The 27,701-nt window shown below is 45.9% G+C and overlaps 7 protein-coding genes across 8 annotated transcripts; 5 read left to right on the top strand and 2 right to left on the bottom strand.

The window, feature by feature from the left end:
• The first annotated feature begins 107 nt into the window (after window positions 1–107).
• Window positions 108–1,476, top strand: BDBG_07758 (vacuolar protein sorting 55 superfamily protein). The gene is made up of 3 exons (XM_002621873.2): window positions 108–403; window positions 485–698; window positions 848–1,476. The coding sequence occupies exons 1-3, from the start codon at window positions 365–367 to the stop codon at window positions 979–981; spliced, it is 387 nt and encodes a 128-aa protein (XP_002621919.1). The 5' UTR covers window positions 108–364; the 3' UTR covers window positions 982–1,476.
• Window positions 1,477–1,719: 243 nt separating this feature from the next.
• On the top strand, window positions 1,720–3,508 carry BDBG_07759 (uncharacterized protein; the record flags this gene model as incomplete). The annotated part of the gene is made up of 2 exons (XM_002621874.1): window positions 1,720–1,774; window positions 1,851–3,508. 2 exons carry the CDS (start codon window positions 1,720–1,722, stop codon window positions 3,506–3,508), a joined length of 1,713 nt encoding a protein of 570 aa, XP_002621920.1.
• Window positions 3,509–3,682: 174 nt separating this feature from the next.
• BDBG_07760 (UPF0220 domain-containing protein) lies at window positions 3,683–5,653 on the top strand. Its single transcript, XM_002621875.2, has 4 exons — window positions 3,683–4,068; window positions 4,167–4,421; window positions 4,524–4,621; window positions 4,723–5,653. Exons 1-4 carry the CDS (start codon window positions 3,970–3,972, stop codon window positions 4,784–4,786), a joined length of 516 nt encoding a protein of 171 aa, XP_002621921.1. The 5' UTR covers window positions 3,683–3,969; the 3' UTR covers window positions 4,787–5,653.
• BDBG_07761 (hsp70-like protein) lies at window positions 5,008–6,586 on the bottom strand. Its single transcript, XM_002621876.2, has 2 exons — window positions 5,769–6,586; window positions 5,008–5,646 (listed from the first exon to the last, which is right to left on the bottom strand). Exons 1-2 carry the CDS (start codon window positions 6,159–6,161, stop codon window positions 5,398–5,400), a joined length of 642 nt encoding a protein of 213 aa, XP_002621922.1. The 5' UTR covers window positions 6,162–6,586; the 3' UTR covers window positions 5,008–5,397.
• Window positions 6,587–8,296: 1,710 nt separating this feature from the next.
• Window positions 8,297–13,155, top strand: BDBG_07762 (actin beta/gamma 1). The gene is made up of 8 exons (XM_002621877.2): window positions 8,297–8,812; window positions 8,942–8,972; window positions 9,266–9,321; window positions 9,395–9,425; window positions 9,515–10,286; window positions 10,357–11,501; window positions 11,585–11,679; window positions 11,755–13,155. Exons 1-6 carry the CDS (start codon window positions 8,452–8,454, stop codon window positions 10,585–10,587), a joined length of 1,482 nt encoding a protein of 493 aa, XP_002621923.2. The 5' UTR covers window positions 8,297–8,451; the 3' UTR covers window positions 10,588–11,501; window positions 11,585–11,679; window positions 11,755–13,155.
• Window positions 13,156–17,574: 4,419 nt separating this feature from the next.
• Window positions 17,575–21,638, bottom strand: BDBG_07763 (bifunctional purine biosynthetic protein Ade1). Its single transcript, XM_002621878.2, has 5 exons — window positions 21,252–21,638; window positions 21,061–21,167; window positions 20,278–20,575; window positions 19,619–20,146; window positions 17,575–19,545 (listed from the first exon to the last, which is right to left on the bottom strand). The coding sequence occupies exons 3-5, from the start codon at window positions 20,552–20,554 to the stop codon at window positions 17,945–17,947; spliced, it is 2,406 nt and encodes an 801-aa protein (XP_002621924.1). The 5' UTR covers window positions 20,555–20,575; window positions 21,061–21,167; window positions 21,252–21,638; the 3' UTR covers window positions 17,575–17,944.
• BDBG_07764 lies at window positions 21,441–27,684 on the top strand. 2 transcript variants are annotated; one of them, XM_031723243.1, is made up of 6 exons: window positions 21,441–22,008; window positions 22,162–22,386; window positions 22,451–22,643; window positions 22,706–22,769; window positions 22,825–27,568; window positions 27,665–27,684. In XM_031723243.1, exons 1-5 carry the CDS (start codon window positions 21,811–21,813, stop codon window positions 24,407–24,409), a joined length of 2,265 nt encoding a protein of 754 aa, XP_031580369.1. In that variant the 5' UTR covers window positions 21,441–21,810; the 3' UTR covers window positions 24,410–27,568; window positions 27,665–27,684. The 2 variants fall into 2 exon arrangements, with proteins under 2 accessions (XP_031580369.1, XP_031580368.1); XM_031723242.1 differs by having other exon boundaries at window positions 22,825–27,684.
• Window positions 27,685–27,701: the final 17 nt, after the last annotated feature.

A 27,701-nucleotide genomic window follows, 5' to 3' on the forward strand; every position in this document is an offset into this window, starting at 1 on the left:
CGCGGTAGAGCTTCAGTCCAGATCGGGTTAGCTCGCCAAGAACCAGTGATTTGGTAAGAAAGGTGGCTGTATCGTACGGTACCGTATTGTATCCGACAACCCAGCTTCGGCGCTTCGTTGCTATCGCATACATCCAACTGGATTAATCAATTTAATATCGCTTGCTTGGGGCTGAGCTTTTGCTACAGATTCTCATTTATTTTATTTCGTCTGCTGCTCTGACTTCTCCGCCTGCGTCTGCAGGACTCTCCGCTATACTCCTTTGATTGAAGCTGGAGCGGGCTTCACATCATCAAACACCATCACCTCCTCCCTCATCTCCCCTCCCTCCACTCTCCTGCCCGCCTCCATCCTCCAAGGCATCATGGCAGCGGGACTAAAAACCATCATCGCCCTCTCCTTTGTACGATTACCCCTTTCTTCCTGACCCCATCTGATAGACCACAGTTGCCTAACCGCTCTTCCCCGCCTGGATAACAAACAGGTCCTCGCAATCGGTTTCCTCTTGGTCATCCTCTCCGCCGCGCTATGGCATAACTATCTCCCCCTCCTCGTCGTTGCCACATATGTAATCGCTCCACTACCGAACTGGATATGCGGCCGCTGTGCCAACCCTGATGATTTCATGGAGAGCGCGGGGAGCGCTGTGGTGGATTTCGGGAGGTGGTGCACTGGCTTCCTGGTTGTGATGGGCGTTGGTGCGTTGACTTCCTCCATAAATGCTGTTCTTGTATACATCAGCTGCAGCGATACTCCTTACCCGAAAGGCCTCCTGCTTGGATCTCTTGAGGACCTGCCTGCATTCAAGTGGCCTGCTAACTTAAAACATGTCTGCCTGAATAAATAGCCCTCCCCACTCTTCTGGCTCATAGCGGTGCCATCCAGATTCCCGCGATGGTCATGTCGATCCTGGGTGGCCTATTGATATATACTACCATCATCAGTTTCTCGATGTTTTTCCAGGAGCAGGAAGAGTTCTAAGAAGGCTAGAACCAAGACTAATGTGCTGTGTTTTTCCCCCTCTATCCCCGCCTACCTTACCCATATTCACCCACTATTATTAGTTTTCTGCGCTTCCCTTACATCTTATTTACCCCACGACAGTTCACCCTACGAGTCCAGGAGCCGGTGATTTGTTGTTTTTTTACGGTTTATGTTCTTTCCTTCTGCGTTTTATGACTTTTCTCTCTTGGGGTCTTGGTTATTGCTTTAATCCTATTGTTTCACCGTTTTCTTCAAGAGTGTGTACATGCATTTGGTGTTTCGCCTTGTGCTAGGGCTATATTGCAAGCCTGGAAGATCATATTCGAGCTACTGTAGTTATGGATGCTAATACCAATATACTCTTTCTCGATTTTCGCAAATGTACCCCTGATTGACACATGGAGGGATCGCCTCAAACATATATATCGGTCTTAGCTTTGTACGCTTCTCCAATTACCCGATCTCTACCTGTTTATATTTTAGAGTCCTATAACTACCTAGGTATCAAGGTTGATAACCACGTGATATCGCGTCGCACCTGTCGCGACCATCGCAACTCGAAGTTTCAGACAAAAACTTCAACAAGCTCCAACATCTACGGTGCATGGGATTTTGAGGTATCTTTATTTATGGTAGACAATTTCAAAATTGATACATCTACACATTGGAATTAGGTTCCATACAAAACCCATCCCACCCAATTGTTGAAGTTTTTGCTAGCGCGTTCTGATCCGGATGGAAGTCTGGTCAGGCCAAGTCACTGGTGCCGCGGATCTTTCGCATGGGAAAGGTACGTGCTATGCGCAAGATACAATCCGAGCTGGAATCTGAAGAAATTCATGATATTAACACCATTTGTCCACTAGGCATCTCACTGCTGGTCGATCCGACTTTGATTAGCCACTGCGCCCTACAGAAGGACGCCCGGCTCTCCCTCCGCTCCTTTGTTAATCCAACCCTTATCCCCTATTACGCGCGAATTGGCCCCGCTCTCGAGGTCCATATCAAAGACTTCAAGTCGATAGAATGGTGGAAATGCAGACTGTTAAGTGGTGTCGGTGACGAGGACGAGGACGCTGATGATCGCGTCGATGACCCGCTGCCTATCCAGTGCCCAACAGGGGTGCTTTTAGCTGTTGAAACGCCCCAACGACGTGGTAGTACCTCCAATACGCTTAACAATGATGTGACGGATATCCTTGTGTACGGGGTGCTTGGTTTAACCTCTCTACATTCAAAGCGGCCGCCAACTCCTCCCTCATCATCACCTACTTTCCCTGATCCAACCCTAGAAAACTCAAATGACAATGAAGGCAGTGCTCCGGGGAGGGAATTGCGGATCTATGCCGTTACACTTTGCTCGGGGCTCATTTCGATGGCCAAAGCCCTACCATCTCCCCCATTTAGCCCAAACCCAGGCTCTTTCACTGATAATAATGATGATAATGATAATGACAATGACAACGATTACGATAACGAGACATATGCCGAATTCCTACCGGAACAGCGATCTCCATGCCCCAAACGGAAGCGGATGGCAAGCATTTTCGACGCAGCGACTGAATACCATAAGAAGGTCCGACGGAAAGGTGGCCAGGCGGTTTCGCAGCTGATGTCGCGCAGCTTGTCGTTGGCGTCGGGCCATCAGCTGTCGAAGTCGGCAATTGCGAAGATTAAGAAAGAGCCGTTGGATACATCCTTCCTTGATAAAGGTAATAATATTAATAACAATGGTGATAGCAGTACACATAAACCACGAATGTTATCGATCAGTAGGATAACGAAGACACCCAAGCAATCTTCGTCTGCTACACCGTTATCGACACATTTACGCGATTCCAGTTCGAACATCGGTGCACGCCCACGGACCGCGAGTGTCTCGAGTTGGAGAAGCACACCTGGACCCTTTGCCCCACAGCAACAACAACAACAACAACAACAGGATAGGCAGATACCCTCTCCACCACAGCTAGCCTATTCATCACCGTCTGAAACGATTTCAGCAAACAAAACACTATTAACCAGAACCATCCTAACGTGCATGCGTCTGTATGGGTTCCATCGTAATTCGCGCACGAACAATCCAGCTGCCACTTCGAGTCAGTCAAAACAGCCACCGCTACCAGGATCGACGGATGTGGATTCCCCGGTTGTACTCCCGACGAAGACAACCGTGCCAACACCAATGCCTACCCACGCGCAAACGGAGAAGCCATCGCAATCGTACTCAAGGCCTTCAACAGCTACCGCTATCCCTGCTGCTGCTCCACCAGATACAGAGGAAGACGACGATTTCAAAGCTATGTATCATGCTGCGTATCGCGCGGCATCTTTTGCGCTGAGGCGGTATTTGAAAGATGTTACGAATGGGTCTACTGGTACGGGAGGTTCAGCAGTGGCGGGGACAAATGGATTAAATAATGCTTCTTCCGAAACAGGGGGGGGGATGGGTGTGCCTTTGCTAGAAAGGGGGAAAGCTACGGATCTTGTAGATGGTATATTGAGGTTGTTTTGCGAGACGTAGGGGCTATTGTATGGCGAAAATATATATATATTCTTTCTTTTTTCTCCTGATGAGGCATATCCTCTGTTAAATTAGGCTAGACTACCGCTTCATAAAGATGTATCCTTAGTCAAGATTCGCCAATGCGGAGTAGACTTCTAGTATAATAGTGAGAGTTGATATGGAAGTGTCGGCGGAGACTGCAATCAGACGCACGTGACCAAGCTCGATCAATCTGACGTCGCCATTTGACGCCAGGCGGTTGCGAACAAACTGAACAAGATATCAAACACATCCGCTGCGGACTCACAGAGGCTTACCGTGGAGCATCCGAACATAATACGAGGGGATATTATATGCTTAAATCCTTCTCTTTGCGCTCTTTAAACAAATAGATAACATATAATTACCCGTCCGCTCCCCGCTCCCTTGACTCAAACAACCACCAAGCTTCAACATCCTCACATCTTTGCTCACCCGCCATGGACGACTCGGATAACCGTCTTTTCCGCTTCACAAAGCCACAATGGCTAAGTAGCGCCAACGCGCGCACGGCTGGAATCTACGCCTCCGGCGCTCTGGTACGCATTGTTCTCCCAAACCAGCCAGCCAGCTCTACCAACCTGTGCCAGGCTGCTCCCGACCATCCAGCTAACGAAAGAAAACCCATTTCTCGCAGTTCTCCCTCGGTTTCTTCTTTCTCGTCGATGCCGCCGCCTACTCCCGCAGCTACGGCGGCCTCGTCCACGTGAAGTTCGTCGACTGGATTCCAGGCATTTGCTCTGCGCTGGGCATGCTGGTGATAAACTCCATCGAGAAGTCGCGGTTGAGTGCGGATTCGTACAGCTATTCCGGGAATGGGGTTGCGTGGAAGGCACGCTTTGTGCTGTTTTTGGGCTTTGCGTTGTTGGCTGGGGGGTTGGCGGGGAGTGTGGTATGTATTCTTTTTGTGTCCATTTAACTGATTGAGGTGTTGGGTGGATTGGAGGTGAGAGGGGAGGGGAGGGGAAATATGGCTAACATGCGTTATCTGTAGACTGTGCTTGTTCTTAAATACGTTATTAAGGACTATCCGCTGAAAACGGTATACTTTGGGATTGCTAATGTTATCGCTAATTCCTTGATCATGATGAGGTGGGCTGGTTCCCTCTCCCTAAACCCCCCCCCCCCCCCCCCCCCCCTTCTTCCTAGAACGTGAGCATATACTGACACCTGCTATTACTCCCGGATTTTAGCTCCGCTGTGCTATGGGTATCGCAGAATATGGAAGAGGATTACACATACAGCCTGACGTTGTAGGATGCCGTCGAGACCACGGTACAGGCAACCGTTTTATGTCTTCCTGGAGAGCTTTTGATCGCGATTAAATCCTTTCTCGTATTTCAGCTACCATATGTCCCTCTTTTCTTCCCCTTGTCACGTAATTCTCGTTCTTTTGGGCCCGAATGATTTGGTCGTTTCACGCGAGTTGTTCCGGCGTCTGTGGTGCGATCTTTAAGATTTTCTTTTGACCTGGAGAGCGCTTATCCTATCCCGTTATTGTTGTCATTATTTTATCCTTATGACTCGGACTTTAGTTCAATGTATGAATCCATCCCTTAATTGACATATTTTTTATTTTATTTTATGGCGTGCTAGATAGCGGTGCGGCAATACGACATTATGCATTTATCATACGATCAAACACCCTGTTTGAATGCCACACGTAGGTCATGATAGACAGACGGACGTATATAATAAATATAATAGAGAAAGCAAGAACTTTAACTATCCATTTTTTTATCCCGCGAAACGCCAATGTATATATCCTAACCCATGCACATAAAATCATACAACCAATGAAAAAACTCATAACCACCTCCCAAGAGGGGGAGGCAAAAAACAACCCAATCCTGATATATCTATGCTGGTTACGCCAAAGCACGTCTCAACCAGTTAACCAACTTATCCACACCATCCATGTCGCTGGCGTCAAAGCCCTCTCCCAACTCCTTCCTTACATCTTCGGGTATATGTCGCAGCAGCTCATCTAGGGCGGGCTGGTGATTGCGGATGGCGGATGAGAGCGCATAGACGGCCTTGCGTCGCACGGTGGTCTCCGGGTCGTTCTGTGAGAGGGCGAAGAGGGTCGAGAGAGCTGTGGGGGCTTTGGAGAGGAGCTGTTATGTAGAGAGGGTGAGCTTGTTAATATATATGGTTTCATAAAGTAAAATATAAAGATAGAAATAATAAAAATTAAAATTAAAAATAAAAATAAAAATAAAAAATAAAAAAAACATACCATCCCCTGCGCCCCCACATTATTCTGCACAGCCGTCCCAATACACCACGCCCCCATCATCCGCCTACCCCCCTCCTCCGCCGCCAACTCCTCCACCAACGGCTCCCACAGCCCCAGCACGCCCAGGTTATTCGCGTTATCGAGGTTTTCAACCAGCTGCTCGAAGTTATCGAAGGCGATCAGCTTGTCGTCTAGCGATGTGGCGGGGGAGCGGATGGCGGCCATGGCGTTTTTCATCAGCTCGGCGTCTGAGGGGGCGTTTAGGAGGATGCGTTGGAGGGCTGTGGGGGAGAGGGCGCGCGGGGCCCGCGGGGGGTTATTATTATCATCGGAGGTTTTTGGGACGGAGTTTTCGATGCTCCATTTTAAGAGGTTGTTCATTGAGGCGTCCATTGTTGTGTGTGTATGTGTGTGAGTGTGTGGTTTGAGTGGAGGGGGTGGAAGAGCACAGGACGGGCAGGACGGGCGGGAGGGATGGGTGGAAAATGTAGGGGCGGAATGGAGAGCGGGGGAAGAAACGGAGGGGGATGCGGTTTGTGATTCCCGGTTTCTTTATCTTTTAATCTGTATTTCCCGAGTCTATATCAAATAGCGACGGAAAGTAGTATGTTTAGCTGAGATATATATGTGAGTACTATAACTTTCTCGTCCCAGGCAAGTTAACGTTATTTAGTTGAACAGAAAAGAGGAATTCTGATGCCAAGACCTGTCAACTCATCGCTGGTGGCGGCGGGTGTTTTTTCTAGAATATGCCGCATTGGACTGCATCACCAATCATGCATACTGTCTGTACAATGTTGAAAGGAGGCCTTCTTTTTCTTCTCCATGTTTCATATTTAATTGGTAAATCCTTGAATCAGATAGCGAGGGTTCAATACGTTTTCTGATAGTTGCACTGATATGAATCATTTGCGGTAGTGGAACATAAATTATATATCAAGCTTGTGCTGGTCTGTAGACATTAAAATAAATAAATAAATAAATAAATTTGTGAAAGCTTTATGTTTTGCTACTCTCTTAACCTCTAAGAGCACTAATGACACTATTCCCAATTTCAAAAGCCCATCCAGTATACTCACCTACTTTCCTTCATCAGCCAGTTCTCACCACCCGTCCTGGGGGGGAATTGACCACGAGTTCAGGAGCTCATAGAATTTTTTCCCAATAGTAGCCATTAACCGGTGGCCTGTTTGTGTACATCCCAGTTCAAGGTCGGTTGAAATTCCAAATCAAGCTTATATATATTGCTGCCTGCTCAACGTACGAAATGAGTGTCAACGGTCACTCCTCTTTTCTCCCTCAATAAAATATCGAGTAAGTAAAGGAAAAATCGGCGTTTGTGGGCTGACTGATGAAAACGTGGCCCACAATACTGTTTCTGGGATGAATTGTTCGATCAATCGAAGCCTTTGCTTGCTTGCTTGTTGGACCGATGGATCGCTGCACACTTCATCCTACGTCTCGACATCTGGCGGCTAATCAGGGAGCTGATGCTTGTGGGCACATATGTATAGATATTTTCTTCGTAAAGATTCCGAGGGGGCCTGGTTTCGTATATTCTAATACCTGTTCTGATATTGGGTTTGCCATTAGTTTCCCCTGGCCGAGAATTCAGTCAGATAGGCGCGGTTTGCTAGCAGATTAGGGTATCTAGTATATTGTGATAGCGGAAGGGATCATGATGTTATTGGAAGGATGGTTGGAGGGAGGGGAGAGATGACGAGCCAGCCAGATGCCATCAGTTGACAGTCAGTTGGCTCTAACTCTCCAAGGAAGGCTGCGTGGTGGTGCTCAACTATCCATCCTCTTTGCAATTGAACAGAGCACGTCTCTGCTTGCAAACGGAAGATAGCCTCAAACAATAAGAACAAGAACACAACATGTACTGTACATGTAACTGGTAACTGTACATAGGTTGGATGGGATTAGGTTCCTAGATTCCGAGATAGCTTTCTGCTTTGTGGTGGGTTTTGAGTTTCTTTTTGCCGCCGGACAACGCGCGTCCCTTGTTTGGCGGTTGCCTTGTGGAGATTCTCGGGAGAGCGTACTTACTACGCAGTATGTTGTATATTATTCCATGGAAGGCGATGGATGAATGGGCCAGGATGGGATGGTGTGAGATCTCATTTCTCATTAGTAAGAAGCTGTCAATTAGTTAACTAACTAGTTAAATAAGACCAAGGTGGCTTATAGTCGGACTAGGTAGACTAGTATAATAATATGCCACGAAGCCGCAGTTCTCCTCTAGCGATGGATTTTTTCATATTCTGTTCAGCTGGTATGGTATAGTTTTAACGCGAGAGAGGGGAGGGGGAATGGAATGGAGGTTGACACATGCGGTACAAGGAATGCAGGCAGAGGTTGTATGGGGCAACAGGTACCGTAGATGTCCCTTTTAACCCCGCCATGTTATGTTTTAGACAACATGGCAAGATACCGTAATTTAACAATACCGTGCGGATACCGCTCAGACCAGCGCAACGGGCTGGAGCAAGAGCATGGTCCGCACAAACCACAAAACCAAACAAGAAATGTTCAGATGGTGGCAGAAGCTGGGATAATGACCATAAATCATGTATGCCTGGGAGAATAGAATAATAATAGAATAGGCACTGGCATTTTTTCTATGTGACCATGTATTCGTCATGCCCCCCCTTCCGTGGCCCCCTTAGCCGTCCTCTTCATGCTCAACAACCCAGAGGCAGCAGTTGTTCTCAGGAGGGGGGGAGGTCTTGATATAAGGGAGCTGAACCTCTGGACCGCCGTAATATTACCGCGCAGTACGGCTGCTCACCCGCCAGTCGAACCCAACCCAACCACTTCACTTCCTTCTTCTCTTCTTCGTCCAACTTCCTCTTCTTCCTTCTTCCTCTTCTCTTCTTCTCATCTTCAACGTCGAAATTCGCCAACACTCACCTCGCCCCATCTCACATCTCGCCCACCCACAACTCTCCTCCCTCCATTCCTCTCCCATCCAATTCTTTTCTATTTCTGCTTTATTTTCGTAGTCCCTTTTTTGCCATCTCTTCAATTTACAATGGAGGGTAAGTCTCTCGCTCTGTCAGCCCCCAGTTTCCCCTCCTCCCCGTGGCCTGGTTCTCACTCATCCATCCTATCCTTTCTATCCACTCTTCCAAATACTGGGCTAATATGTTCTCTCTCGACTCGTGTAGAAGAAGTTGCTGCCCTCGTTATCGACAATGGGTATGTCTTTCGTCTCCTCCCCACCTCATCCCCCGGAGGAAATAGTTCCCTCCACCCCCTTTGTGTTGCTGTGTCCGCGCCCTTCCAGTTTGCGCACTACACAAACGGAACTTCCCTCTCAACAACTTCGAAATCTTGCTTCGCCCTCAACTCGATCTCATCACTTGACGCTGCGTGGCCCCTTTTCTAGCCTATGCATGGGATGAGTTGTGGGATTTCACAATTATGGCTACTATCGATGTTTGAAGGCAGAGGCTTCTCTGGTTCTGCGATGCTGACTGACGTACCTGCAGATCCGGTATGTGCAAGGCCGGTTTCGCTGGCGATGATGCTCCCCGAGCTGTCTTCCGTAAGTTTTTCTCCACCTAAATCAAGGTATTGGTTTCATTTTGCATTATTTTTTGTCTGCTAACATGGAATAGCTTCGATCGTCGGCCGTCCTCGCCATCATGGGTAAATATTATTCTCCCACCCGGCCTTCCGCCAACTCCCACGAAAGCAAAATGATATATGGACACCAAGGACACTAACCCCGCCTGTAGTATTATGATTGGTATGGGCCAGAAGGACTCCTATGTTGGTGATGAGGCACAATCCAAGCGTGGTATCCTCACCCTCAGATACCCCATCGAGCACGGTGTTGTCACGAACTGGGATGATATGGAGAAGATCTGGCATCACACCTTCTACAACGAACTCCGTGTCGCTCCTGAAGAACACCCTGTTCTGTTGACCGAGGCTCCCATCAATCCCAAATCCAACCGTGAGAAGATGACCCAGATCGTCTTCGAAACCTTCAACGCCCCTGCCTTCTACGTCTCCATCCAGGCCGTCCTTTCTCTTTACGCTTCCGGTCGTACCACTGGTATCGTTCTCGACTCCGGTGACGGTGTTACCCACGTCGTCCCCATCTACGAGGGTTTCGCTCTTCCACACGCCATTTCCCGTATCGACATGGCTGGCCGTGATTTGACCAACTACCTTATGAAGATCTTGGCTGAGCGTGGCTACTCCTTCTCCACCACTGCGGAGCGTGAAATCGTCCGTGATATCAAGGAGAAGCTCTGCTATGTCGCCCTCGACTTCCAACAGGAGATCCAGACTGCCTCCCAATCATCCAGCTTGGAGAAGTCTTACGAGCTCCCTGACGGTCAGGTCATCACCATTGGCAACGAGCGATTCCGTGCCCCAGAGGCCCTCTTCCAACCGAGCGTCCTGGGTCTTGAGAGCGGCGGCATCCACGCCACTACCTACAACGCCATCATGAAGTGCGACGTCGACGTCCGAAAGGATCTCTACGGCAACATCGTCATGGTAAGTTCATAAGAATATTATCCATACTTAGCTCTTCTAGTACTAGCAAAATACTAACTAATTGAACTAGTCTGGCGGTACCACTATGTACCCCGGTATCTCCGACCGTATGCAGAAGGAGATCACCGCCCTCGCTCCCTCGTCGATGAAGGTTAAGATCATCGCTCCTCCCGAGCGTAAATACTCCGTCTGGATCGGTGGTTCCATCTTGGCGTCCCTCTCGACGTTCCAACAGATGTGGATCTCAAAGCAGGAGTACGACGAGTCTGGACCTTCCATTGTCCACCGCAAGTGCTTCTAAGGTATGGGGGTGTGTATGTGCGTTTGTTTTATTTATTTTTTTTCATTTTTGTTATTAAAATGAGATGTTAGGTTTTCGTTGTTGTTGCAAGTTGTTGCAGCAGTTGTTTTTAGCTTTTAGGAAGAAGGGTATCAAACATCTTTTTTTCTTTTTATTTTTACACATCTTAATTAAAAGGAAAAAAAGAAAAAGAAAAAAACTACGCAAAAACAAAAACTACTACAAGAAAACAAAATTTAACCCGATAGTTTTTCTTACTCTCCGTTATTCTTCATCCTACGTTCTAGTTTCCCCCCCTCCCCCTTTTCGATCTCAACGACCCGGACAATTGATTGATTGATAGAGCAACCCCACCCCTCAACTCCCTCCTCCTGTATCTCAAAAAAAAAAAAAAAAAAAAAAAAAAAAAAAAAAGGCAAGGAACCAACTATTCCGCTAGCACGTGTACACGACATACTCCGCCGAGAGAGAGAGAACTGGAGACAAAATTTGCATTTCCCTTGCCTCCCCTCTCCATCGAATCCCATGTCGAAAGCCCGTGAGAATTGGGGTCCTATTGTTTGCTAGTTACGTCAACTTGTATGTGTTGTTAGTTGAGTATTGAGTTTTTTTTTTTTTTTTTTTTTTTTTTTTTTTTTTTTTTTTGGGCTGAAAAGAATTGAAGTCCCGCTTGCTTGATCGATCTTCTTCACCTTGTGCGAGCTGAATATGTTGATAGCGCCATGGTAGTAGTAGCTGAAGCGGCAGGTTATTGCGCAAGGGTAACAACTAGTGAGAGTATTGGCGATGTGATGTAGGGAGTGAGTGAGGGTGATTGGTGTCATAGTCCTGGCTAATAAATGCGAGTCCCATTTCCCTCCCTTTATTTATTATTATTATTATTAAAATTGAATTAGTTACATGTTTATAGAAGGGTGAGTGAGCTCCATCCCTTTATGATGGTTTCAAAGTTGATATCTTTGTAAGTTTCATAGCTGATGAGATATTTTTAACCTAGCTATCTGGAGTTGTATCCTCCTTCTTTACAGTTGCTGGTTAAGTTACTGTGAGTCAAAGATTGGCAACTGTTTTTCTTGTTCATATTCTGATGAGGTACATACTCCTGTATCTCTCCCTCTCTCAACCTGTTCTCGAAACCGTCACTTAATTTCTATACACCACGGATAGGATAAACGCAGGTATTCCTCACGTCTCTCTTTCCATTTGGGACATTCTTAGTTAAGAATCCTTGCCCCTGGGATTCTCCCCCTTCTCCTCTCCCCAGACCTTTTGCCGCGAATACCTCTCACTCAGCTTCTATAAACTATGGATACACGGCCGAGTCTTCCCCACACCCTTTTCATTCAATTGAACATGGTCAGTGTCCGGGATTCAGTCAGATATCTCCCTCCACTTTAGATATCAACTTGGATGTCCTGCCATCCCAAATCTGAGCTACGTTCCATTCAAGCGGAACTCTTTACTCCCACAGATACCCCCTCTGTATCTCTGTTCTGATATCTTCTCAGACATTCATTCCCTTACATCCCTCGATTGATCGCTGAATTATAGGTCTGTCTCTTCTTTACGCCCTGCACATGGTCGTCATATGCCCAGAGAAGCGCATAGTCAGCCTGCCACACATCATCTCCTGCTTCCATATCGCGATGTCAATTTCTCATATCTGCTTTCCCACATGTGTATGGTGAAAACCGTCAGTTCCCGGTCTGGACTACAACTGGTGGATACTAGACACATCGATGTACAGTGACACAAGGAGAAATCGGAATGGTGAACAGCTATCAGAAAACCCATGAGTGTTCAACTTCCTCTCACAAATTGAGCCGTCACCAACTGGTCTCTTGACTTTTCACCTTGGTTTCCACAAGGTGAAGAGAATGGAGGCCGTGATATTTTTGATCCATTGTATTGTCTAGGAAGGTTTTTGCGCATTATTTGATAAACGGTATTTGGTTTATTATATGTTGGAGAAGGCCGGTACACCGGGAGGTTTATTCAAGAGAAGACCGGGCTTGGATGCATGGGTTGACGGGTTATGGCTTTGGACTTTGGATACTGATGAAGGAGATACTTGAGAAGGAGCTGGGATTTTGATGAGCTTTTGTCGATCTGGGTATTTTATATAACTGCTTTCCGTGGGTAGAGGTCGATAAGTATCGCAAGTAAAATCCAACTTTGCTATTACTTCATTAGTTCCCCCCCACCTTATATCCTATACAGCAGAGGTAACGGGATCAGATTTGTATAACACGGCAGCTAGATCAAAACTTCAGCCAGCCTACTATCCCCTTTAATAGTGACATTCGTAGAAGGGACTAGAGTGAAATAGTCACATCACTCATAGCACCTGATATAGGACTTCCCCATCCTCATGTAAAAATTCCTGCGCATTGTGAGCTTCAACACTATCCTCAGGATGTCGCCTCTGAAGATTAACCTAGGTTATAATTTTAGACATAATATGAGAACCAACACAATAAGGGCCTGCCTTCACTTCCAGGGGCGTTCCCATTTACCACTTTTTTTTTCGAAAAAAGAGGGCAAAAAGAGGTGGTGCCATAACTCAAGTATGTGACTAACTTAATTAGTTAGAGGTCTAAAAAGGAAAAGAAAAGCTGTTAGACATGCTGTTTTTACCATGGTAAACATCGGACCTGAATATTATTACTATGCTAATGCAACTGATGATAAATCCCAGCCAGTATGCCTGGTATTACTCAATAGCTAATTGTAGTTACTGTTTGTTGCAACATGCCTTAAGCACCATGAACACCCACCTAGGAACACCCACCCACCTCACAGTGTGTGTAGTTATTTCCTAGTCAGAGGAGAACAGCTTAGAGTCGGAAGAAGAGAAGATTTTGACAACATATATCACTGGTCAATTCCCAGGCACTGCAATTATCCCTTGGGAGTAATTGCATCAGTGGCAATGAGGTTGGTTGAAAGTGATAGAATTGAGTTAAAATTCTTGATATTTATGTTGTTTTAAAAACTCTCTCTCTATTAAAACACCTTTACTCTTTTCATTGAATGACAGGCTGGAAGTTAATATGATTAATGCTTCATGTATAATATCAAAGAGTATAAAACTGTCCACAATATTTCATTTTTATTACAATTATATTCTTCATGTCATCATGTGCGCCTTCATCAATCAATATGATACATAATATCAGCCTCAGCCATACAAGTCTATTCTCACTTTGCACACATTTTCATATAACATCAAATGCTTTCTAAATACCTCTATAAAGCACTTACACTCAAGAGTTATGGAGTTATAATTCTATCACCTCTCTGATCAATTCACTATTCAAGAACTCGATCCTCACTTACCTCTCTGCTACTCTGTCTTAAAAGGCTGGAATAAAGCCCAACCCATCTATCACTATCATATCAACTACCACACTATGACCATGTGTTAGATGATTCATATCCATAGGGAGTTGCAGCCATGATGTAGCCATCAGTGACATTTTAAAGTGCACAGACAGGATGCAGTTAGCTGTGCCCACTTCAGTGAAAAGTGAGAGAAGTGTGACAGGGTTTATTTTCAATCATGTGAAAAACAAGGAGTCAATGTGAATATATTCCTTATTCTTGAGGTTTATCAGTACAAAGCAAAACAACAAGATTAGAAAAGAATGTGTTTGTCATTACAAAGCTTTTTCATGATTTGAGAGATCACTACCTGTCTCCCAGAGAAGTTCCAGCTTCAAATTTTACTAGAAGAAGAAAACATCTCTGTTTGAATAAGTGGGAGCAGCCATATAGGACATTGGTAGTTCAAGGGTAGAGGCGTGAAGCTGAGCTGAAAGAATTGAAACACAAGTGTCAGAGAAAGTGAAGTCTAACTCATCACTCATATACTGAGAGGCTAAGGTTGAATCTTTCCTGATAGAAGTGATTGAGGGGCTCATAATATGAAATACTTTATAAGGGGCACTAGTTATCTTGTAAGTAAAACGCATCTTTTGATATAGTTATCTACTAAAATTTATATACGTAATTAACTATAAAAAAGAATTGCCATTTTTAGATATCATTCAAGAGAATGGCCAAGCTTCACAATGTGCTGAAATCATAACTTCTCTTGATATATAAGTATGTGTACCCCATGTTTTCTCTCTTTTATTCACTTATTTTTCATATCGAATACCTATTTCTTCTAATTCAATATTCTCATTACAACTCTGACCTTAGCTCGTCGAGAACGCTAATGTTTTCCGTGTAGCTGTACAGATTCCGCTAGTTGATACAAGCCCACCGCCCTCGTCGGGACTTTCAAACAAAACGTCTTTTAGAATTCACATTGTTTTGCCTGCTTCGATCATGTGTGGAACATTTAACCACTACACAAAGTGGTCTCATTGATATCTAACAACGACAAAGGGGAGCAGCGGTATTCAGTCTTACCTCTTACCCTATTGCGGAGAGCCAATGATAGGCATGAGACTGGCAAAACCCGCCCTCCTTGCAGGAGAAGACAGCCAAGGCTCTATCTAGAGTGAAAAAAGACGAGTCAAATGACTTTATTATGGACATGAAACCTGTGAAAAAATGAGGAGTATAGGGTACTAGAATTGCTACATGTACGCAGAGTACGCTCTGGCTGAGAGGGAGAAAATGAGGCTTATTTTCCTTTCAGTCTTTTTAGAATATGGACTTCTCCCTCCTACCTATGAGGGATCAGTAGGAGATGTGTACAAATGAGAAAATTGGTTTACTTTTCCCAGGGGAGATTCCGAGGGATATTTCAGGGGGTCAGTTAACTAAATCTTAACTTAGTTAATTAAGTTAGTTATTTAGGGCAGGCGTGACCACGTGGAGTAGCTTAATTCAACCTCATTGCAAGTTCTGTGTATAAACTCGCTGTGATACCTCTTATATTTCTCATGATTATATTTATATCCAATGTACTCTGTACGGATTTCAGTGATGGTATTTGCCGGATCATGTCACACATGCCAGATCACTGCATTTCTCCCATTCCGTCTGTCACCTATCTTTTCACTACTTGATGGAGACACAAGTTCTATTTTCCTTTCTTGGTCATGTTCATTATTCCGTTTGCTAACCATCCGACCTACCAGATAAAAAACAAAAACAAAAAAAAAAAAAAAAAAAAAAAAAAAAAAAAAAAAAAAAAAGGCAAACTGTTCTTTCATATCGCTACGGCAAATCCCACGGGCTATCGCGTGATACAGGCATGCATTGTGGAGGTTAGTCTTTTTCATTTTGGCTTTAGCGCAAAATGCTGTGCTGGTGAAGGGGAAAAAGATATAACAAACAGCGTGTTATATACTGGAAATGGAATGTGTTATGCCGCCAATTCCAGCGGTATAGCGGGGCGGAACTTCCCTGTCCATGGGGTGGTTGCGGGCCTTCACCAACTTCCGCGAAGCTCGAGGGTATAAATTGACCCTCACTTCCTGGCTTCTTGTTTTCTTTTCTACTTCTTTAATATCATCAATATCTCGAACTTCACACAAATATTGAGTTTGGTTATCAAGCGAACTAAACTACACCATTTCCCACATTTCAATTTCCAACTTCTCTCCATTTCTTGAAAAAGGCCTCTTGCGCACTAGAAGACCTTCATACTCTCTGCCCTCCATCCTTCCCACCACGCTCAAAAAAAGTCAGAAACTCCACGTCCTCTCTTTACCCGACCGCTTATCTTCATACCACGTCTCTAAAGCTGCAATTTGCAACAAACCGAGCTTCAAAATTTTCTGCCGGCTGATCCTCAATGTGCTATCAAGTCCTCACCTATTACTGCTGTGGGCATTTGAAATCAGAAACCGCCACACTCTGTCCAGATTCCCCCGATTGCCAACACGACCAGGTGTATGTCTATCTTGAAATACGCTGCTGGCGTTGTTTGTAGGCACAGCTAATCGGTCGTTTTCCTCAAGCCAACAATTTGTGCGGCCATTCAAGATATTACACTTCGATATAATATATTAAATGTGCCAAGCGTTTTGATATTAAGTCACACGTGTGGATGTAAGCACATCGATTTCGAAGACTGTAATACCGGTAGCCTTTGATCTCACTCTGAGGAAGTTACTGAGTTTGACAAAATCTGCTCCTTGTGTGAGATTCGTCGTGAGTCAAGAGAGTCAAAACTATCAGAGCTTCTACTTGGAGGATCCGGAATAGGGGTTCCATTTCTCTCTCTCGGAGACACCGTTTTCCACATAATCCGCTATCATGTGCAGGATGTACACTATTTACTATAGGTGCTTCTGCTTGAAGAGCAGAACCCCTATCGATGGGCCGTGTTCGAGACACCCCAATTGTGTACAAGAAGACTGGAACGTCGAGTACATTTATGAGTGGTGCCCTGAACATGACCCCCGGCCAGACGGACATTAATCCTCCTGCGCAACGCTTTGACTGATGGGATACGAATTTTCCATTGCTTTTTTTAACCCTATTCTCATTTTTGTTCGCTACGCCTGATTCGCCCGTTTCCTCTCGATGCATCCGGCTCTCCACGCACTGGTGCCATCATGAGAGGCCATTGAGAATACTCAAACGCCCTCCCAACAAATTATTCTTTGAATTTGACTCTCTTTGCGAACATTTCAGCCATCTGTCCCAGTTTCACTAGCCCTGCCAATGAATTTACGATTCTTTGAGCACTTCATATTTAGTTTTTGATGCCTTTTCCTTCCCTTGATCCTTTGACTTTTGAATATCCCTTCCCCACTTCGGGCCTTTATCTACACTTCTCGCTCTATTCTTGCTTAAGTTCCTTTCTCGAGCGGGCACGATAAATCGAAAAAGTTGATCACTCCTGCTATGATAATGTGCCTCTTCTCCTTTCAACATTTCTCTTGCTGCTGCACACCTTTGAGCTGCCTTTGAACTTGATCCTTTTTTTCCCCTTGCGTGATTGCATATTTAACTTCTTTATGATTTGTTGAGTTAAACGAAATTGAATATCCACTTAAATCCTAGGAAAAAAGAATCGTAGTTTGATTTACGAATATTCCACCTTAATAATTTACAGTCTGTTGATGAGGGAGAATAACTGTGAGTAGGTATTTGTCTACTTTCGCGGGATTATCGTAATAAGAAGAGGTTGAAATAAAGTGATGTATGCGCCAATTAAAGTAAACGCGCCCGACTATAAATGCATAAGCATGGGTGGGGCCTTCGAGTTCATACTAACTTATCAAAGAGGAGGGGAAGTGAGCGGCCCAATAGCCAAATGTAGTGTATTGCTTTTAAAAAATTTACAGTCAATGTACCGAGCACTAAACAGAAAGATAAAATAGATCTATCAAAGAGAAAGTCATAAACGACGTACAAAATCCGTAACCAAACAACCAAACATCAAAATTTACTCCCAGCTCTCCAAATTTTTCAACACGCAGCCTTCGTCCTCTCCACGCGTAGCCAACTCTCCAACAACGAACACCTTTTCTCCCTTTTCCTCCAACAGACTTTTCACACGCTCCGCATTCTCCTTCCCAACAACGATAACCATGCCAATCCCGTTATTAAACGCCCGCCCCATCTCCGCCCCTGTAACCCTACCGGTCTTCTTTAGCCATCTAAACACCGGCGGCAAAGACCATGACGCCACATCAACAAGAGCTGTTAGATGTTTTGGTAACGCACGAGGAATATTCTCCACCAGTCCGCCACCGGTGATATGTGCGAGACCCTTAATCGCACCTGGAGCCGTAGCAAGCGCCGCTAGAAGTGGCTTAACATAGATCCGTGTAGGGGTCAGCAACGCAACACCCAGGGACGAGGCTGTGGTCTCAAAGGGCGCAACATCGTGGTATGACAAGCCCGAACGCTCGACAATCTTTCGTACCAGAGAGTATCCGTTGGAATGCGGGCCGCTACTGGCAAGGCCAAGGAGCACGTCGCCAACCTGCATTTTCTCCAAGTCGGGGAGAATTGTGCGCTTTGCGGTATCGATCGCCCCAACCGCCGCGCCCACGGCGTCATAACTCGTGCCCACGTATAACCCGGGCATCTCAGCTGTTTCACCGCCGACCAATGCACAACCGGCATCGACGCAGCCGGCCGCGACGCCGGACACGAATGCGGCTGCGGTGGCGACGTCGAGCTTGCCGCAGCTGTAGCAGTCGAGGAAGAAGAGGGGTTCAGCACCCTGGACGACGAGGTCGTTGACATTCATGGCTACTAGGTCGATGCCGACGGTATTATGCGTGCGCATTTCATGGGCAATGACGAGTTTTGTGCCGACGCCGTCGATGGCGCCTATTAGGGTTGGCGAGGAGGGGTGGAAGCCTGAGTTGCAGGTTGAGAGGGAGAAGGTGCCGCCGAAGCCGCCAATTATTGCATCGGTTCCTGGGCGTCGAGTCTGTGCGACGTTGGCTTTGATTTGTTTGACGAGGTCGTTGCCCGCGTCTATGGAGACGCCGGCAGCGGCGTAGGTGAGGGATTCGGCGCCGGAGGTGGAGGTTGCGGTGGTGGATGTGGATCTGAAGGCGCGGTGCGCGATGTCCTTGCGGTAATGCATCCCTTGGAAATGGATGGTGGAGATGCCCGTGTAGGAGTTCTTGACTGCGTCCTCGAGAGTGGCGGCTGTCGAAGTCGCCGCGATAACTCGGCCACCAGAAGTTTTAAGGTGGTTGTTCGTTAGAGTAGTGCCCGCGTGGAAAATTAGGGTATCTGCGGCGGGTGTAGCTAGAGAAATGTCTCGACCTTTCGCGTAGGAACCTGGATAGCCCTCCGCGACGGCGATTACGGTTGCGGAAAATTTCGGCTCAATTTTTATCGTGACGCCATCAAGCCAATGATCAGTACAGGCAATCATCACCTCAGCTAGATCAGTATCATCGCTCAGGAGGGGTAAAAGAGTCTGTGTTTCTGGATCACCGCCACGGACGTTATATTCAAGGACCTTGGGTCCGTTCTTGGTCATCATAAGTCCAGTGAATAGAATTCCAACGAATGGGAAACCTACAAGTTCGTGTTCAGTGATATGTCGAGAAAATAGAATTATTTTGGGGGATGGAGGGACCGCGAGATTTACCTTCTTTCCTCATTCCGTTAATGGTGGGTACAATGACAGTTCTGTCAACCTCTTCAAGGACTTCCTTTGATGCAATTCGTGTTGGCGCATAGCAACCCATGCCTCCCGTATTGGGGCCTTGATCTCCGTCAAAGATGCGTTTGTGATCTTGCGCGGGTGGGAGAGACCTGACCGTATACCCATCGGAGAATGTAAGAATGCTAAGCTCGTCTCCCTCAAGGAATTCTTCAATAACGACTTCGTCTCCCGCCTCTCCAAACTGTCGGTCGAGCATAATTTCCCGTAGAGCCTTTTGAGCTTCTTCCTTCGATTGGGGGATAATAACTCCTTTCCCGGCAGCAAGGCCGCTAGCTTTGATAACAACACCATGGCTGACGGAGTCTAAATATTTACTTGCTGCGGCATAATCGTTGAAGTTTTCGTAGGCAGCGGTTGGGATGTTATGGCGTTTCATGAAATCCTTGGAAAACGTCTTTGAGCCTTCCATGCGTGCTGCAGCCTGTGAAGGACCAAAACACCTGATTCCAACTACAAATGTTGTTAATTTTGAGTTTTACTGCAATTTCTTTATCTCTAACCGTGATTTTTAATTTTCTCTCTCTTTTCTCTATTTCTTTGCCGGCTCAAAGATCTTGAGTGAGATTGCGGAAGTGACTAACCGGATTGAAAGAATTTCTGTATGCCATCCACCAACGGGGCTTCAGGGCCCGGGACGACAAGATTGATATCGTTCTTTTGAGAAAACGCTACCAATCCCGCGTAGTCGTCGACCTTGATATCGACGTTGGTTATCTTGGAGTCGCCTGCTGCCGTACCTCCATTTCCAGGTGCAACATAAACAATATCGACACTTGGCGAATGGCTGAGCTTCCAAGCAAATGCATGCTCTCGACCACCACTCCCTACAACAAGGACACGCAGTCTTTCCTGCAGCATGTTGGCTTCTCTGCCCTTGGCCTATGAACTCTAGTTAGAAAACGGTCCCTGGTGGCATGTGCTGTGTGCAATTTAAAAGGCAGGAGTAAGGTAACTAGGATCGAGGCATAATACATGTATAGCATGACAATATGAGAAGGTGAGCAGAACGCCAAATATGAATCAAAGTAGGTTTCTCCAATGTTCATATCATAAAATAATCTAGCCCAAATGTCAGAGTGAGGGGTGCATATTGCCTATCTACTATTTAGACCGGTATGAAATATATTAAAAGTAGCAATTAAAATCTTCCTCATTGTAGCTTATCAACATATCAGTACCGGTATTGACTTTGAGGCCCCAGTTGGCATTGGTCTGAGCTGATATCATATGCATCATGGAGGGGACATTTCCAGCATGGTGGGGTTATCAGGGCCTCGAAAGGAAGAAAAACTCCAGAACAAAAAGGAGAACACATATGAAATGGCATCGAGGCAAAGTAACAAGACAAAAGAGATCTGACTTACAATCGGGGAATATAAACGGCAAATTGGCGATATATCACGGCATCAAAGCCTCGAATGCTTTCCGCAGGTGGGAATTTTTTGTGGCTGCGGACTTTTTTGCGCCGGGACTGGGAAACGTTTCGCCGACGTGTAACGTTAGTTAAGGGGTGTTAACTATGCTATGCTTCTAGGCAAATTGAGTCAACACTTACGGATACTGGTGTGGTAGAGAGATATAATAATAGAGCACCTCAGGTCGTTTAAAAGCACCTATCGGCATACTTAATATAGTAAATTAACACGTACTGCCAATTTAAGAGACACTGTTCACAGCAACAACTGAAACTCTAGAGATTTGTATGTGCTTAGCTAATCTCAGCGTCCTAACCCAAAAAGAACTAGATTCTCACGTGACTGATACATCTCCGTCTTTTCGCTTTATCTCGAGAATTTTTTTTTCCTTTTCCAGCTCCAGCTTCATCCATTCATTATCGCCTTTTCGAGTCTGCTGGTAACGGACCTCTTGTAAGGTTCAATTGCCGTTTCTCGAGTCTCTAAGGGGTCGCTCCTCTATTCTTCGTTTTTTCCCTCCCTGTTCTCTTTATTTTTTCTTTTTTTCTTTTCTTTTTTTTCTCTTTTTTTCTTTTCTTTTTTTTCTCTTTTCAGTTTGTTCCTTTCGCGGTTAAATTGCTTCTCGCCTCCTCTCTCTATTGACGATTTTTGATACAACACTCCTATCCCTTTATTTCTCGCTATCAGACAACCGCTGGAATGCTTAGGAGATCGCTCAAGTCCGTCACACGCCCCACGTGTGGCTTTGTCTGTTTGCCTTGTCTGGTTGAAGTTGGATTCCGTACCCATGCCGTCCGCTCGTTTCGTCGCTCTCTAACAACCGTCCCTGTGGTCTCTGAATCGACAAACCCTTCTGTGATAGCCAATATAAAATACCCCCCTATTGGGGCAATCTCGGTGAGCAGTACTTCCCAGGATACAGTCGCGGCCATTCGTGACATATCCTTTCTTCCCATATAAGACCACAACCTTTCGCCTTCATCTACGGCGCATCTTTTCCTACTGGCGAAAATCGGATTTTCAAAAGCTAATATCTAGTTATTATGGAAGACAACTCCGGGAAGCGGCAAAAGGCAGAAGAAAAAGGCTACTAAACAGAAAAAAATCGGAAGAGCGGACAATGTCAGGGAACCAGCAAATCCAAAGTCCGCAGGGGGAGAGAGCGTGGTCCGCAAAACACGCAACAACATACCGCTCAAGAAACACATTGTACATACACCTGCTCCACATCTAAGGACAAAACCGTCGCCAAGTCGACCTAAACACGATCAGTTTGTGAGTTTATCTATCACTTACGCAAGTAACAGGTCGCAGATTCAAACAGCTAACTTGAACGTAGTCTCCTCGGCATCGTGCCCGTCAGGATAGTGCAATTTTTAATACCGTTAAAGACATCCAACAATCGAGACGTCCCAGGCAGCCAGTTGGGGATCCCGCTCCACCCAAGCCGCTACGGAAGAAACAAGAGAAACCTAAAGCAACAAGTGTGGCGCACACCGGCATTTTGCAGTCGACAAGTGTATCATTAACCCGTAAGGCGCTCGCCTCTGTCGTGTCCTCGTCGTGATTATTTTCATAGCTAACAGATCTCTAGCTCTTAGCATGGAAGGCGCAGAGGTACCGAGACTTTCGTATGGTTTAGAGAGGGCTTTATTCAAGTAAGTAAATGTCAACTCCGCTCATGAAATCATCCTGTTAACTGTTTAACAACAGCCCCGGCGTTTACCATCTTCAGGATCCGAGGACGCGAGTGTACAACTTTGATCCCTATCTGGGATCGATTATGCCGGTCAAGGAATTCGACTTTTCTGCGCTCAACGAATATATAACATCTTCGCGGGATGATGGGTTGCGCGAGCTGGCCGTTCGTCATGGCAAGAAATACATTGGGTCCTCTTCAAGCATGACATCTGTTCTGTCACATTTCCACTACTTGCTCTCCGCCTGGCGGCCCCTGAATACTAGTTCTATTTCGCAGGGCTTTACCGAAGTGGCAAAGAACTTCACAAAGATCTTGCGAGCACCGTCCGCTGTCTTTCTGCGTTATAAGGATGGGGTCTACGCCATCGATGCGGATAAGGAATATGACAATGCGAACATTCTTATGAACCTGGGCAAGTCGATGGAGAAACTACTAACTATGCCCACTGAAGAATTCGAGCGGTACCGGAGATCGAGTACCGATAAAGTTACACCTGATGCCGTCGCGCCCGAAACTTACCATTATACCACTTGCGGCAACTTCTTGATGAGGGCACAGCTTGATGCCTACGACCCCCGCCTTCCAGGCACCGGCATGTTTGACTTGAAGACTCGGGCTGTTTTATCGATCCGGATGAATACAAGGCACTACGATCGTGGACTCGGATACCAAATCAAAGGTCGATTTGGGAAATTCGAGTCTTTCGAGCGCGAGTACTTCGACATGATCCGCGCAGCGTTCCTAAAATACTCCCTACAAGTTCGCGTCGGCCGTATGGATGGCATATTTGTTGCTTTCCACAACATTGAACGCATCTTCGGTTTCCAATATGTCAGCTTGCCCGAGATGGATCTGGCCCTTCACGGCCAAACAGATACCGCCCTTGGAGACGCGGAGTTTCAACTTAGTGTGTCCCTCTGGGACACAGTTCTGGCTAAGGCTACCGAAAAATTCCCTAACCAATCGCTGCGCTTCCATTTCGAAACGCGGGAGACACAAACACCTTGCATGTATGTCTTTGCGGAACCCGTCACAGAGGAACAAATTGAAGAGATTCAGAATCGCAACAAGGCGGAAATTGAAGCTGTTCAAAGAAAACTCTTATTCCCCGACGAACTCGAACAGAAGGGTGAAGATGCCCTCGACCAAGAAGGGACCTCCCTTCAGGCATCGTCAGGAACAATCACTGAGCCCGTTTCATCTGAGCCAGAAATTACAGTTTCTGACGGCGAAGCCGCAGCCGACATCACCGCTGAGCCTTCCGAGGATTTCGCTAACAAACCATTATTTGCCATGAGCATCACCATCAACAACAAGGTAAATGGCAGACCTGTCGAGCGGCCACAGCTTTTCACTGCCAGAGACAAGTGGGATGTGGAGTACACATTCACTACGTTCAACAACCCAGAACGCGCGTGGGCAATTTACTCAGCTTGCCAGAGAAGGCGGGAACTCAGCCTTGACTTCGACGACGACGAAACCATCGAGGATAACGCTTTTCAGATCCAGTTGCAGAAGATTAGCCAAGAAGGCAGGGCGTGGCGCAGACGGCAAGATAGAATAGAGCAGGAGACCGGCACCATTGTTCTACAATAGAACAGAGTGGATATGACAGCCGCCTTCCATCGTTCGCTCTTCGGGAGCTGAGGAAATATGTATCAAAAGGTATTTTAAAAGGGTTCTGGGTATAAATACTTCGTGTTCTGGCGTTTTCATATCCCATATTTTTATTCTTCTGCTGCCTTACCTACCCCTTGATGATGATGATATATGGCAACATGTTTATATTACCCCTTTTATCCATTTTATTACATTCTTCCATTTTAGAACACAGCACTACACTACACTGTACTATATGCAATGGGTGCCCTCTGCTTGCCTCATGATTTGCAACCCCATCTGTTCTGATAAGCATAACATACGGCTTTAATATCGCACTATTATTTCCTCCTCGGCTTTTTTTTTTAAAGCTCTATGCGATGTTTGGTTCTTTCGCATGTGAGTTAATTGGCTTTTTGGCGTTCGTGTTGCTTTTACATATATATTTTTATTCATTTTTTGCTCCTGTTTATAGAATAATGCTGCTTTTGTCATGTTTTCTCTCTGAATTCCCGGCATTGCCAAGTATGAAAATAGATTTCTTTGCGTTTCTCCTCCCTTGTTGCTTTTGTGGAACGACTTTTCAAGACACGGAAAGAAAAAGCTTGAAGGAAGCTCCTGTTTTAGTTGCTCCAGGCGCATCTAAGATTAGACTGGGCACAATGTCCTGTGAGACGGTTCAGATATTTAAACCAGAATGCATAATTCCGGGTCTAGAAGGGCCAGAATTCTGTGAACTTTGGAAGGGTCTCCAGGATTACACGTACGCTGAATGTTGTGCATTATTCAGATATTATTCCTTCTAGCCCATCTCCAATTTTCTACCGTGTTTCCTGACTTGGGTACAGACATACCGGCGGCTCCGATTTTTATCCCATAGGGAGAGGCAAAACTAACAGAAATGACAACTTCTGCAATCGCCTGCTTCCACCCCTTGTGACAATCCCGCTGTCAGTGCTCTCAACGGCAAGCATCATAGTCAGCAGCGCCCAAGCCTGCATTCTAGATCTTGCTTAACAAATATATGCTTAGGTTATTTCAATCGTGTCGGCTGTGTTCCACCACATATCGATATATATTCTGTTACAAGACCACTAGGGCAGTTTAGTTCTGGCTAGAATAATTACGATAGCTTCGAGAAAAAAGGTTGATAGCCCTGAACCATTTGCATGACTTGATGAGATGCTATTTCGATGTCTGGATACGATTCCTGGGTGCGCCTTGCAACCATATACACATATGGAGCAGCTGCGCGAAGGCTGCATATCAGCATGGCCAACGAACGGGTGGATTTAATTTATGATGAATTCGGTACAACCATTAACTAGCTCACAAGTGAGGAGAGGAAGGAGTTGGTTGTAGCAAATGGAGTGCTTGGGAAATCAGCTTCAGAGAGATGGGTATCATTTTGAGAATGGCTGTGTTTCCCAAAAGGGTTTGCCTCTTATCGAGTGGAGGAGCAAATATATTATCAGTATCTACTGATACTCCAGAAAACACGGCTGCATACACTTGTGAAGCGTCTCTCCATGTTGTTCTTGTTCTTCTTCCATAAGAAAAACAGCACAAAAAGGGGAAATTCCAGCGCGCGATCTACCGAAACGTGGACCTTTTTAAGCTCCAATGGCAAAATAAAGTTGAGCAACAACGGCTGTTTGTGAGAGATATCGATGGCATAATTATCAGAGATCACAGGTGCTTTCGAAGGCGCGCTGTGCTGTTTTATGTTTGATGAGATAAATAAAAGTCCTTCCCGTCGTCGACGCTCTTGTTTCGAGCGATCAGAATCCGTTGTTGTTCATTGGTCAATTCGGTGCCTTAAGACGGAACACTAGCCTAGCCGCCAGTCAAACGTTAAATACTCGCTTATCATTTCGTCATAAAAAGCAAAGTTGCAGCTTCACCTGGAGGCTGAGAATCCGAAAAAGCCATCAGTCCACCAAACCTTCTCCTAACGCGCGAGAGAGGAGCCACAGGGGAGCCTGATGGCGAACCGCGCAAAATCAACAAGTTGCCTGATTGGTTCGCAAGCAGTCCCGTTCTCGACCTCCCGCCAATACGGGCTTGCCATTGGATGGAGCTTGCCCAATATCAAACTCGATGGCGACAAGAGCTCTAGATCGACAGGATTATAGTGCGCTCGTCGATGATGACGTGCCTGGCGGCGTATGCAAAGCGCCTAAGGCCAGCATGCAAACTGTAGCGGCCGCCACCTCAGGCGTGTTGCCACAGCGATCGCCTCACATGCACGTGATCCACCATAATCCGTAGCTAGCTTTCTCCGAGATTAATGAGATCAACCATCCTCACAAAACTAGTTTTGCCCAAATCGTTGAATCTGCTTTTCGTTTTCGCATTTTCCCTGTTTTGACTTTTGAAGTTTTGGTTTACCCCACATTGGTCTTATTTTTCAGCTCTGAACATTTAGCCGATTCATGCGCCACCTTTTTTGATATCCGCGACCATCGTAATTTCTAACAGGTCTGCTTCGAAGGTGGTTTTGGCGATGTAGATAAAAAACACAACATTCACGTATAAGCAGTGCGATCTGTCTCCGGAGAATCTACCGACTGAATAATGATAAGGTGTTTGTGTGTTTTGAGAAGATTTTTTGCTCAAGTCACTTCGTCCATGGTGCTCCAAGGTAGTTCGCGCGCATCGCGTCCTTGATATTTATTTGCCATTCAATGTAACGCTCAAGATGCACTCAACTGATGGTTCAGGCAATAAATTTCAAATAGCTCATGGGATTATTTATACATACACTGCACAGTCCTTTTGTCATCATCATATAGTCGACTTGGACATGCACCTTTGATGACATGAGTTATCTTTCTGTTTCCAAGTTCTGATGCTGTAAACAATCGTTCGTCTTACTGTATCAGGCAAGAATACGGAGACATATGCGGGATAGCAGACGGAGCGCAAACGAGTTAAGTCGAAAATGGAGAACGTAGGTAGCATTGAGGATTGTGCTGATGTTGCATGGAAGGCCAGCCATCCTCGAAGTTCAGGGGTTAAGGGGCAGCCATCACGTCACAATGACTATACAGCGGGACGTCCCAGAGACGCTTTTAAAGGGCCAAAGAGAGCTTGACTGTTTGGCCGGAGAGCTGTTGTGAACGATGTGGAATCATAATTGGAGGGGAGTTGAGTGTGAGAGAAGTCCATGTTGGAAACCAACGACAGACAAACAAAACTTGTCTCTTAACTCTCTCCCAAAGTACGGAGTAATGACAATCATACCTGCAGGGCGTGTCAGCGGCGAGAGAATAATATATACATATAT

The sequence above is a fragment of the Blastomyces gilchristii genome, assembly GCF_000003855.2.
Source record: "Blastomyces gilchristii SLH14081 genomic scaffold supercont1.20, whole genome shotgun sequence".
Lineage (NCBI taxonomy): Eukaryota > Fungi > Ascomycota > Eurotiomycetes > Onygenales > Ajellomycetaceae > Blastomyces > Blastomyces gilchristii.

Bases quoted from the DNA above. Each gene is read 5' to 3' on its own strand.
- BDBG_07758 (XM_002621873.2), top strand. From the start codon at position 365: ATGGCAGCGGGACTAAAAACCATCATCGCCCTCTCCTTT. The intron at 404-484 runs GTACGATTACCC...GATAACAAACAG, and splicing joins CCATCATCGCCCTCTCCTTT to GTCCTCGCAATCGGTTTCCT. The intron at 699-847 runs GTGCGTTGACTT...CTGAATAAATAG, and splicing joins CCTGGTTGTGATGGGCGTTG to CCCTCCCCACTCTTCTGGCT.
- BDBG_07760 (XM_002621875.2), top strand. From the start codon at position 3,970: ATGGACGACTCGGATAACCGTCTTTTCCGCTTCACAAAGCCACAATGG. The intron at 4,069-4,166 runs GTACGCATTGTT...CATTTCTCGCAG, and splicing joins TCTACGCCTCCGGCGCTCTG to TTCTCCCTCGGTTTCTTCTT. The intron at 4,622-4,722 runs GTGGGCTGGTTC...CCCGGATTTTAG, and splicing joins AATTCCTTGATCATGATGAG to CTCCGCTGTGCTATGGGTAT.
- BDBG_07761 (XM_002621876.2), bottom strand. From the start codon at position 6,161: ATGGACGCCTCAATGAACAACCTCTTAAAATGGAGCATCGAAAACTCC. The intron at 5,647-5,768 runs GTATGTTTTTTT...TCTACATAACAG, and splicing joins ATGTGGGGGCGCAGGGGATG to CTCCTCTCCAAAGCCCCCAC.
- BDBG_07762 (XM_002621877.2), top strand. From the start codon at position 8,452: ATGCTCAACAACCCAGAGGCAGCAGTTGTTCTCAGGAGGGGGGGAGGT. The intron at 9,322-9,394 runs GTAAGTTTTTCT...AACATGGAATAG, and splicing joins TGCTCCCCGAGCTGTCTTCC to CTTCGATCGTCGGCCGTCCT. The intron at 10,287-10,356 runs GTAAGTTCATAA...TAATTGAACTAG, and splicing joins TCTACGGCAACATCGTCATG to TCTGGCGGTACCACTATGTA.
- BDBG_07763 (XM_002621878.2), bottom strand. From the start codon at position 20,554: ATGCTGCAGGAAAGACTGCGTGTCCTTGTTGTAGGGAGTGGTGGTCGA. The intron at 20,147-20,277 runs GTTAGTCACTTC...CAACATTTGTAG, and splicing joins ACAGAAATTCTTTCAATCCG to TTGGAATCAGGTGTTTTGGT. The intron at 19,546-19,618 runs GTAAATCTCGCG...ACGAACTTGTAG, and splicing joins TAACGGAATGAGGAAAGAAG to GTTTCCCATTCGTTGGAATT.
- BDBG_07764 (XM_031723242.1), top strand. From the start codon at position 21,811: ATGCTTAGGAGATCGCTCAAGTCCGTCACACGCCCCACGTGTGGCTTT. The intron at 22,387-22,450 runs GTGAGTTTATCT...ACTTGAACGTAG, and splicing joins GACCTAAACACGATCAGTTT to TCTCCTCGGCATCGTGCCCG. The intron at 22,644-22,705 runs GTAAGGCGCTCG...ACAGATCTCTAG, and splicing joins GACAAGTGTATCATTAACCC to CTCTTAGCATGGAAGGCGCA.